At 45.3% G+C, this 12,082-nt stretch overlaps 1 protein-coding gene across 1 annotated transcript in view; it reads left to right on the top strand.

The window, feature by feature from the left end:
- The window catches only part of AAK1 (AP2 associated kinase 1), an 83,681-nt gene that overhangs the window by 41,466 nt on the left and 30,133 nt on the right, over positions 1 to 12,082 (top strand). The window contains exons 8-12 of the mRNA XM_015421146.1: positions 1,892 to 2,024; positions 4,352 to 4,455; positions 5,082 to 5,161; positions 8,682 to 8,836; positions 10,809 to 11,077. Of these exons, the coding sequence (XP_015276632.1) occupies positions 1,892 to 2,024; positions 4,352 to 4,455; positions 5,082 to 5,161; positions 8,682 to 8,836; positions 10,809 to 11,077 (741 nt within the window). The remainder of the gene's footprint in view (positions 1 to 1,891; positions 2,025 to 4,351; positions 4,456 to 5,081; positions 5,162 to 8,681; positions 8,837 to 10,808; positions 11,078 to 12,082) is intronic.

The raw sequence follows: 12,082 nt of genomic DNA, 5'->3' as shown, positions 1-12,082 counted from the left end.
AATATGATGTGACCTTTTTGGTGGGTGCTCCCCAACAGTGGAACCTCCTTCCTCGCCAGCTCCTGCAAGCTTAGATCACCTTCTCAGGCTAGTGTAGGCAAACTTTCCATTTTGGGGCAAGCATTTTGTGGCTGAGATGTATATTTAGCGCTATATTTTATTAATGCATTCTTATAGATAAGCTTGCCTTTTAATATTTTATAAGCCATATCTATAATGACTGTTTATATATTGCAGTTTTTCTTTTTTATCATTGGGGGATGTAACTTGCCCCGAGCACTTGTGACTGGTACGGTATTGTAAATCAAGATGAGCGGCTGAGGATTGTTCTGAAGGGCAAATTCTTGTGTTCCAGTTCAAGGAAATTGATACTTGGAAGCCCGGTCATAGTGCTCCAGGGAGAATGCTAAGCTTGATACAAGGATTGGTCCCAGCTTCCTCCATCCTGCCCCTTGGGAGTTATTAACTTTTATTTGAATGTGGTATTTTATATAAACCTCCAGAAAGGGTGTTTTTTTTTAACCAATTGGTGACACTTCAGATTACTTCCCATGACAACCTGAGACGTTCTTTTGTTCTCTTAGTGGATGGAATTCATCTCCTGTTTTCTCGTTTTATTAGTGAAATAGATTTAAAATCTGTTTCCACAGCTGCTATTCTAGTATTAAAAAAAAGTGTACAGGACTTACCTCTCTGGTAAATATACTACACTAAATTCTTTCCAACAGTGTATGCAGCTGGAAGTTTTGACTTAGTTATATCTAATCTCCTTTTCATTCATCACCTCATTTAATGACATTACTCTAAATCAGGGGTGTTGGACTCATTTGTTATGAGGGCTGGATGCGACATAAATGAGACCTTGTTGGGCTGGGCCATGTGTGTCATAAAATGTAATGCCAGGTAGCAGAGATACAAACTTTATAAAGGACAAACACAAAGGGTTTTTAAACTTAAAATAAAAATATGCTTAAAACATTAGCACTCTTGCAATATTTTGCTTATTTAACAGTGTCTGATAACTGACAATCAAAATGTCTGTGCTGTTGCAATCTTGAGTATGCTGTTCAGGTGTGTATCTGTAAGCTGCAAACCTACAATGATGTAGCAGCAGCAGAACTGGAAGAAAAAGCAGAAGACAGGCCTGCAGGCCTGATAGAAGCCCTTCAGGGGCCTGATCTGGCCCCCGGGCCACATGTTTGACACCCCTGCTCTAAATACTGTCTATGCTAAATGGCCTGTCTGGCTTCTTATAAATGGTGCTCTTTTGATTGATTATGACAACAGGTTGGAACCCAGGGTGGTCTTCCACTGTTCTGTGCTTTGCATGAGAACGTAGTGTGAGGAAAAGGGAAACTAATTTCCAAGAAGTTTATGCAGTCTTTGAGCTACAAGAGTCAGCTCTAAGTTGCACAGCTCTATGGTCCAGAAAGTTTGAAGAAGAAGAGTTGGTTTTTATGCCCCACTTCTCTTTACCTTAAGGAGTCTCAAAGCAGCTTACAATTGCCTTCCCTTCCTCTCCCCACAACAAGCACCTTGTGAAGTAGATGGGACTGAGAGAGTTCTGAGAGAACTGTGACTGGCCCAAGGTCACCCAGCAGGTTCTCCAGATTAGAGTCTGCTGCTCTTAACAGCTACAACATGCTGGCTGTTTCTGGAAGTTACCTTCCACTGACCTCAGGTAAACTTGGAACAATTTTAGCAGCACCAATGATTTCTAGATTCAGTACCAAGGAGTCAGAAGTAGAGACTATCGATGAGACAAGTAAGCTTTCTGTTGTAGCAAACAAAAGACAGCATGGTGCTTGATAGTGCTGATCCATATATGACAGCGGAGGCTGCCTTTGTCTGTGAATGGAAAGTCATGGAAAGTGCCCTGATCTCCTTCCAGGCCCTGGGCTGCTTGCTGTACAAACTCTGCTATTTCACTTTACCGTTTGGAGAGAGCCAAGTGGCAATTTGTGATGGGAACTTCACCATTCCTGACAACTCTCGCTACTCCCAAGACATGCACTGCCTCATAAGTAAGTATATGTCAGAAAGGAGGGTGGGAATCTGTATGGTTGGCATTTGGAGAAAGAGATATGGATGTGGGTCAATGTTCCCTCTAAGCTGTGGAGTCCTGTGAGCAAAAATTCTACTTTGTGAGCTACTGGCATTAAAGTTGTGAGCGAGCGGTTTGGATACTGCATAAATTAGTCGGCTCTGGAGCCATCCTTCCTGAGCTAAGACAAAAATGTGTGAGCCGGGGGCTGAAAAACTGTGAGCTAGCTCACACTAACTCAGCTTAGAGGGAACACTGGTCTGGGTCCTGATGAATTATGTCAGGATGAGCCAGGACTGGGTTCAACTAAACCAGCCTCAGAGGACAGAAAACTAAAACAGCAGAGGCAAACAGTGTAGTTGTAGATGGAACAGAGGTCAGGTCCAACACTTCCTGAGTGCTGAAGGCCAGGGGGTGTAGCTGTAGGCTGTAAGGCAAGAGGTAGGAGACATAGCTGTAAGCAGGTAAGGGAATCAGGTCAAAGAAGCATGCAGAATAGAGCTAGATCATTCCACAATCTACAGATTATTAGGAGCCCTAGCTCTCCTCTGATTGGCTCCCCCACTCACATGCTTCTGCTAGGCTGGTCTAGGCTACAGTTCCTGGGGGGGGGTCACTTGCAGGAAGGCGCTGCAGCTCACTCCTGGCTCAGGTTAGTTGGTTTGCTTGTGCTGCATCCCTGGTTCCTAGTGTGCATGCTGAATGTGTGACCGTCTGCAAGCATCCCTACCTGTCCCTGCTGTCTGTGACTGGAAATCCCCCAAGGGCTCATTCAAGCTTGTGAAGGGACAATCAGACTCCCACCTTGTGTCTCATGTTGGCCTCTGTCTTCTTTGTTCCCTTTAATGTAGCTGAAAGGGTACTGCTGGCTTCCCAACAGAGGCTACTTCTGTCAGCTACCCACCGGTTGAGGCTGAAATTGGGGATGTCCACTGTGAAAATATGTGGGCCATTTGGGGGTGTGCTTCACAAGCCCCTCAGCAACATAGAGATGTAAGAATTTGGGCCCCGTGTACCGAATTTCAGGTTTCTTGTGAGGAGATAACCTAGCAATGAATTGCTCAGGCCATCTTAAAACTTATACGATGACATAAATGTATGTGGAATTAATGCGGCAGGGGAGGAAAAGTAAATTAATCAAAACTGGCTCTTGATCAAAGCAGAGATGGTGTTCTGGTGGAACCTGTTAAAGTTTAAGCTTTATTAAGGAAAAAGTGGTGGCAGTGTGATCCCATGAGCCACTGTGTTTTATCCCCCCCCCCCATTTCCTGGGCCAGGTATTCCCTTGGTACTCTTAGAATGACTTGGAAAACATGTGAACCCCTGTAACTATGTGGTTTTCTTCTAAGCAAGTCTGCCTGCTTATGTATTGATCTCAAAGGGTCTAGAACCCTTTTTGCTCTGCTAATGGAAGTACAAAGCTAGACTAATCACAACCAGCTGATTCACTTATTTATTTATTTATTTTTTTACATTGCATTTATATACCGCCCATGACCCCTAATGGGTCTCAGAGCGGTTTACAGTGTACTGCTACTGGTATAGTCGCAGTAGTTAACCTACCTAGGGCCACAGATTTTTAGGGGGGGGGGACTTCCCTACCGACACCCTTATTGGCGGTGCGTTCTCTCTTCTTTCCGGCGGGGTATGCTGGCGTCCTCGGCTGACCGGCACCACCTCAGGCGGCTCGATGTGTTGTACAGTGTTAGATACATTCCTCTTGGCAGCACTGGAACAGCAGAGTTGATGTGCTGGACAACTTTGGTTTGATTCTAAGTGCCCCGAGATCTCTCAGGTTCTTCATATGGGCTCTTATAAGCAAACATTGAAACCCATATGGAAGATCTCAGAAAAGCTGGCTGCTGTGTCTGAAGCTACTCCCATCAGGGTATTTCTACAAAAACGGCTTGTTAGCAGCTAATCTTTAACAGGGACCATCCTTCCATCGAGGAAGGGATAGCTGTCCTGGAATAGAGGTTCCATCTACTAACGTGTCTGCCCAACCAGTCCCACCCACTATGGTGAACACTAGTGGCTTGTCTCTGACAGAGCCACTGCTGTTGATACCGGAGTCTCTTGTCTGCATATGAGTGGGCAACTGAATTATATATCAAAGCAGAGGATCCTGGCTTTGGGAATGATATTGGAGGCTGGTTGGCAACCCCCTGAGAGATGGAGTGCATTCACTGACCCTCCTGTTGCTAATCTGTATACGAACTGATTTTAAAGTAGTTATTTTGAAAACTCGTGACTCAGTTCTTCCAAACATTCCATACCTGAAAGTCTAATATGTCCTCTGTTTCTTAGGATATATGCTGGAGCCAGACCCTGACAAGAGACCAGAAATTTACCAGGTCTCCTACTTTGCATTCAAGCTAGCTAAGAGGGAATGTCCAATTCAGAATGTACAGGTACGTGAGGACAGAATCCCTGGCGGTTGAAGGGAGGTAACCGCATAACAATGGGGGAAATTTCTTGCTTTGTTCTGCTTTTCTTCCAGAATGTGTAGGCCCTCTTCCTTAAATGAAGTGGCAAAGGGTGTAAAGGTGTACTTCTTTTTGTATGGACTGGTCTAAGGACTGTAGAAATAAATTGATTGATTGAGTGATTGAAGTGGCAAAGCAGATTTATGTATTAGCTTCCCTATGTAGTGGCCCTGACACTGTTAGTATCTCTGTCGCTTTTTCCGTTTCGAACCATTTTATAGAGTTAGGTAACGAAGAGTGGTGTTTATGTATGGGAAATGTTTGCATTCCCTTTTTACTGGGGTTGTGATGCCTACATGTCTCATACCATCACTGCTTCTCCCCTCCTGCCCAGGTGGTCATTAACAGTCCATCCAGATTTATGTCCTGAGTACACTGAAAAGTGCTATATATTTTGTGTAATAGTGGAGCTACTGATAGGGAGAGCTGTTGCTTCATGTGTCTGGGCTGTTCTCCTTAGCTATTGATGAGCCTGTGTAACTTTCTGCTCTCTGTGTGTGTGCATGAACAGTAAACATAAATAAAATGAATATTTGGTTTCCTACTTGCAGAACTCCCCAATCCCTGTCAAGCTTCCTGAGCCAGTGAAAGCAAGTGAAGCTGCTGCTAAGAAGACCCAGCCAAAAGCCAGGTAAGAGCACCTGTTTTTAAGCAGGGCTGCTTTGACTCTGACCAGCAAAAATCTGGCAAGCAGCTGTGATTGCCTTCTGGAGACGTGAGGTCAACTCATGCGGCAGCCTTGGAACTTCATTTCAGAAATTTTCAAGGAGCCGTAAGGCAGCAAATGCTACACTAGGGCATCGGCCTCATTGTTCCTTTTGCCTTCTCTTTCTTCCTCCCTGACTTAAAAACTGCTGTGCTGTAGTAGGCAGAGTGGAAGACCCCGGGTTCTGGGAGACCCCGGGTTCAAAACCCCACTCTGCCATTTTTTATTTAATTTATTTAATTTATTCATTCGATTTAAAACCTGCCCTCCTCACCAAGGCAGGCTCAGGGTGGCTTACATAAAAATTAAATTAAAATAACTAAAAACAGAGCATTTATAAAACCATTCATAAAGTGCTAGTATACAATGTTATATAGTGATGATGAAACATAATAACAAATTGCTTGGTAACAGAGCAATCCTAATGGGGGGGGGTACAGTCAGCAGAGTGAACTTTGTCTGGTTGTGCACTCTCAGCCTAACCTACCCCACAAAAGTGGTGCTGCAAAGATAAAATGACCAAAGAGTGGACATTTTATAGGAGATAACAGAGAAATGTTGGTTGGCTTGCAGAATTTTCAAGACAGTGTACAGCATTAAATAATAAACACTGTTAATGCAAAATAAAATGATAACGTGGTGTTAAGAATGTGGAAATGGTAATATAAAAAGTTGGGACCTGGAGATTATGAATAAGTTTTCAGATTTTTCTGGAAAAAATATGTAAAAGGTAACAACCTGGATTTTGTAGGTAAATAATAGAATAAAGAACGTGACTGCTTCGTTAGAGTAATACCGAGTAGAAGAAAAGACATGGATACTATAATTTTTGTTTGTAACTGTATATCTCTATCTGCTCAGATACCTGCCGCCCATTTTCTTGTTGAGAAATATTCCTAGGTCCCAATTCAGGGCATATCTCCAAGCCCCCTTTGCACTTTCTCCTCTTTGCAAGCCTGGAGAGAAAAATAATCTTTTTTTTGGAACTCAACCCTCTGGTCCTATCGTTGGAGCCAGACTCTGTCCCCAAATAGCATTTTTAAACATAGCTCGAACCAGCCGTTGTGCCCATCTGCTGTGACATCGTTCTTACCTTTACCTTGGACTGTCTTTTTGGATATTTGCTGTCTAGAGATTGGCAATACAGCCCAAGCAGAGTTATACCTTTCTGCACCTTGACTTGAATGAGTTTAGAGGGATAGTGTTCTGGTTAAGGTTGTACTCTGCTTTATCCTCTTTGGCCTCATGTGTCTCCTCCTCAAGTGGAATGTGTTGCACAGTGTCTGTTGGTGTTTGGAATATTTAACTCAATAGGCATTCTAATGCTATAGTGGTTAAAGTGTTGCGCCAGAACCTGGGAGACCCATGTTTGAATTCCCACTCTGCCATGGACGCTTCCTGGGTGACCTTGGGCAAGACCAGTGTTCCCTCTAAGCTGAGTTAGTGTGAGCTAGCTCACAGTTTTTTAGACTCCAGCTCACACATTTTTGTCTCAGCTCAGAAAGGATGGCCTCCAGAGCAAGCTAATTTATGCAGTAGCCAAATCGTTTGCTCTTAACTTTAACGCCAGTAGCTCACAAAGTAGAATTTTTGCTCACAGGACTCCATAGCTTAGAGGGAACATTGGGCAAGACACATGCTTTCAGCCTAACAGGACGAAGAGGATAAATTACTATAAGCTGCTTTGGGTCCCCATTGGGGGGGGGAAGTGGGGTATAAATGAAGCAAATGGAATAAAATTACAAGCCTCTATAAAGCTTCTTTTCAGCTCAAGTATACTGCATACTTTCAGGCTTTTCCACCTGGCTTGTCCTCTGTGAATCTTTTCCTGGGTTATCAAAAGCCCTCTAGAGCTGCAGTGTTCCCGGATGGACATGGCCCTCCATTTGATTCCAGTACTAGAGGAACAGTCCAGCTGTTGGCCTTTCTGTTCTAGTGTGGCTTCTCTCATTTGCTTGGTTGTCTAGAGTTCCTTCCAGTGCAAGCTCCCTACTCTGAAGCACCTTCTTCCGTTCACAGCATGTGTGTGGTCTTGACTGGGGAGGGGACTGCAATAAGGAGGGGGAATAGTGTTCTAGCTTGCTTTGGTTCCCTTCCCAGTTGCATAATTTTACAACCGTAATTCTGAGGAACAGCTTTCAGCCAATATTTAAGCAAAGTGCCTGAAGCAGGACAAGAATTCTTTTTTTTTTAATGACAACAGTATAAACTGTCGTATTTCAGGCTGCCAGCTGTTGCCAGGCAAGCTCATTTTGCTGTTTTTGTCTGTTCCTTCTGTAAATGTATTTTAAAAGTGCAGATTATAAACTGTCTCCAGTATTTGACTACATTAAGTGACTTTGGTATATTGTTGCTGTCCTGGATGGGAAGGGGAAAGCAGTGACTGCTTGCTCCAGTGCTTTCCACTTTGATGGTTCCCTTCCTGTTGGTAGTAGCATGCCTGGGGCCTTGCAGTAATACTCTGCCCACTCAGCATATGCATAACATCTTGCTGAGTTGCCCAGGGTGACTTTGATCCCTCTTGTCTTCTCTTGCCACTCCAGTCTCCGGATCTACTGCTCCTTCATTGGTCCCCACACATCACCACCTTCTTGATGCCAATATAAAGGTAAAGGTAAAGGTTCCCTTGCTCGAAAGCCAGTCGAATCCGACTCTAGGGTTGCGGTGCTCATCTCCGTTTCAAAGCCGAAGAGCCAGCGCTGTCTGAAGACGTTTCCGTGGTCATGTGGCCGGCATGACTAAACACCAGGGCGCACGGAACGCTGTTCCCTTCCCACCGAAGTGGTACCTATTTATCTACTTGCAATTTCTTGCTTTCGAACTGCTAGGTTGGCAGGAGCTGGAACTAGAGACGGGAGCTCACTCCGTCATGCGGCAACCCGGGTCTCGAACTGCTGAACTACTGACCTTCCACAGCCTGCAGTTCAGCGTCTTAACCACTTGAGCCACCGCAGCTCCTTTCTATGCCAATATAGCTACTTCCTTATCCCCACCCCATCCTTGTTCTTTGTCTTATTGGTGCCTCTCCTGCCACCTGATTCCACTAGTAGTGGGTAGTGGCTCTTAGGGACCGAGCTGCCTACCTGGGATTCTGCACGTAAAGCTCTAGGACCACGGCCCCAAATTCTGCAGCTGCAACTAATTAGGCAAATTGGGGGAACTGTGCACAGAGTTGCTTAAAATTACATGCTTTCTGTAACTGAACCAGTTACTTCTGTAGAATTTGGAGATTTGTGGTCATGTTTTGTGTATGGGTGTGGTTTTCCCCCCACAGGGAAGAAAGGTTTGGCTATTCAGGAAAATCACGGGCCGGCTACTGGAAGGAGGGGTTGTAAAGATTTGGGTTCATGGAAAATAATTGGCGGTAGTGGGGAGAGAACTCTAGAAGTTGCACATTTCTTTAAAACCTCCTCACATGTTTGAGGTTTCCCCCCCCTCTTTCCAGGCTGATGGATCCTATTCCTACGACAGAAACATCCATCACCCCACGCCAAAGACCCAAAGCTGGGCAGACACAACCTAATCCAGGAATTTTGCCCATCCAGCCTGCCCTGACTCCTAGGAAAAGGCCCACAGCTCAAGCAAATGTCCAGGCACAAGGTGAGCGAGGGGAGAGCAAGGGGTTGGGTGGGAGGTGTTTGAGACCCTCATAGAGGAACACACAGAGAGCCAGTTAGTTACATCATTTGAAGTATTCTATGGGTGAACTTTCACCTCTAAATACATATGCACACTCCTTTTCAAGGACTGTATTAGAATTTCCTGATCTGCAGGTTGTGTCACATATTGAAATATTTACTCATAAAAATAGTGCCTATGGGGATATCGGTGTGAGAGGCCTCTGGTCTTAAAAGGCATCGTGTCCTAGGGCTTTTTATGGAGGGTAGCGCCTGTGAGCAGGAGTCATTGGTGGGTTATTGGGGGGGGGCAAGAGGCGTGTCTGAAATGTTTCATCGCCATAACTCTTTGTACCTTACGCTAAAAAAATGTTTACAGTTCTGAAACAAGACAAACTAGATTATGTGACTTGTATAGAATTATACTTCCCTAGGCTCTTACTTTGCATAACCAGTTCTGGGTTCTGCTACTCACAGGGAAGGCTTTAAAAGGCCTGCTCCAGACAGCAGAAACTCGCGGGCAGCCACTACCAGGCTTTGGAGATCTTACCGGCCATTGTCCACAGGCTTTCAAATGTGTTTTGCAGTCCATAAGGGATAGGATGTTAGTTTTTGTTTACAACAAAAGCCTGACATTTTTAGGGAGCCAGACTCTTCAGCCAATTTTATATTCTGCGCTCCTGTGGGAAAGCCATGCCTAATCAGAGTTCAGTTCATAGGCGAGACTGCCCCTCAAGCCGCAGCAGTTCATACTGTCACAGCAGGTTAGAGGTACTGGCGATGATGGGCAAGGATGATGCTTTCTCTCACAGTTATGACACAGAAACTGGCTTGTAATTGTAATAGAACTGGGGGTGGGGATACCACAGCAGGCCTTGGTGCTGTGACGGCTCTGGAACTGGCACTAGTATAATGGGACATGCCTATAAGGACTGCCCCTGTGAGAGCCAGTTTGGTGTAGTCGTTAAGAGTGGTGGATTGTATTGAATATACGTTTCAATTTTCCTCCTGTTTACTTGCAATGTTATGTAAAGTTTAGTAAGTTTGTTATCCATTAAAACAAAATTAAAATTGTAAACAAAAAAAGAGTGGCGGATTGTAATCTGGAGTACCGGGTTTGATTCCCCACTCCTCCACATGAAGTCAACTGGATGCCCATGGGCCAGTCACAGTTCTCTCAAGAGCAGTTCTCTCAGGGCTCTCTCAGCCCCACCCACCTCACAGGGTGTCTGTTGTGAGGAGAGGAAGGGAAGGAGATTGTAAACCACTCTGAGACCCCGAGTGAAGGGTGGGGTATCAATCCAATCTCCTCCTCCTCCTCCTTCTTCACTACAAAGTTCAGTTGTATTTGTTGCCATCTTGTTGAGAAGACATGCAACCTCTCTGGAGTCTGGTCCAGAGTTTTCCGTTGTGTGTGTGGTATTTGTATGTTCAGGAAATAAGCCTGCTTTACAGCCATGCCCCCCGCTAATCTTTAGGCCACAGACCTGGTCCAGAAGGCTTGTATCCTTTTAACAGTCCCTTGCGTGTCAATCGTTGAATTGCTGGCTGTCCTTTATCATTAGTAGTTGTGTTACACCTGTTTAAAGTGGCTTCTGTAGAACCAACATTTAAAGCAAACAAGTATAAAAAGTTTTACAAGTCCTATGCAGGGATGGCCCTTCCTGACCTAAGGTAAACCCTGCATAACACGGGGTTTTAGTTAAACAGGATATCCCCTTGATAGTTTAACTGGTATTGATTAGGCTACAATTTATGAAAGAGTGAATATGATCATCCCCCCCCCCGCCCCACGTTTCCTGTATTCCTTTTCCTTGCTAAATGAAACATGTCTATGTTTTCAGTACTTGTTCTGTGGGGAAATTCAGAAATGGCCTTTAAAAAAAAAAGCAAAATGGTACAGTTGGTGTACACAAATCTGACCTTAGTGCTACGCTCTATTCTCCACCCTGTAGCTGCAGTACCAGTGTCTTTGGCTAGCAGTCAGCCCTCAATCCCTGCAGGTCTCCCGCAGCCAAAAGCTCTGCCTCAGCCGACTCAACCTCAGCCGAAGCAGCCGGCCCCCGTACAGCCGCCTGCTGCCGCCTGCCAGCCACAGGTCCCTCCGACTCAGCCCCAAGCCACTCCTCAGCACCAGCTCTTCTTAAAACAGCAGCAGCAGCAACAGGCTACGTTCTATCAGCATCCACCGGCAGCCCAGCAGCCAGTACAAGCTCCACCACAGGTGAGGCTTTGGGTCCTGGGGCGGGGAGTGGGAAGTTAAGCAAGGCAAGAGAGGACCTTTTGTGGTCCTTAAAAAAGGTGTATCCTGATTTTTACACTGAAATGAAATATACGAGGCTGCTTACAGAATTTTAAAATAAGAGTAATTTTTTTAACCAAAAAGAATCAACTCACACAGATTGTAATCAGTCAGTTGTCCAAATTTACAGTGCCGCCCTATGCAGAGTCAGTCTGTGTAGGATTGCACCATTGCATTCTTTGAACTGATAGCAGTTGAAATATGTACACATATTTGGATGCTAGGCAAAGACATGTGCTGTGGCAAAGCTAGCATGTGCTGATACTTTAGGCTATAGCTTTACAACGACAGTGCATGATGCCTATGTTTGCAGGAAAATATACAGGTTTTGCCAGTTCCAAAATCAGAGAAACTTGACATGCACACCCTGATGCACACAGGATATATAACCTTTGAAAACTTCAACCGTGGTATTAATTCTGTGGAATGCGGAGAGCTGCATTCACAAGTGCAATCAACCAAGAGAGTCTCATTTACTTCCCTCCTTGGCATGAGGGCTTACACCTCCAGGAGACTCACAGCTTACCCATGCCTCAGCTGGTGCGCTGGGCAAGGGCCTTGCCAACTTTTCCTGGAACACGAAACAGATGCCACTTTTGGAAACAGCGCTCGAAGAGCCATAGGTGGTATTTCAAAGAGCCACGTGTCTCCCAAGCCACCGAATGAGTATCATCTATATATCTAATAGCGAAGTTGCCCCCGGAGTGTGGATTGCTAAATCAGCGCTCCGGGGGCAGCTGGGGGGCCGGGGGAGGTTTGTGCACACGTGGGCCAGTCCCCACGTGTGCACAAAAATAAAAAAAGTTGAAAAAAAATTCGGGGGGATGTTTAAATCCCCCCGAAAGTGCAAGAGCGTCTCCTGCGCGTGCGCAGGAGACGCTCTGGAACATCGCCGCCGGAGCCGGGGGGTGGGGAGAGAGAGAGTGC

This window comes from Gekko japonicus, unplaced genomic scaffold (genome assembly GCF_001447785.1).
Source record: "Gekko japonicus isolate JY-2015 unplaced genomic scaffold, Gekko_japonicus_V1.1 scaffold13, whole genome shotgun sequence".
NCBI lineage: Eukaryota > Metazoa > Chordata > Lepidosauria > Squamata > Gekkonidae > Gekko > Gekko japonicus.
This window is presented reverse-complemented; position numbering and strand designations above follow the sequence as displayed.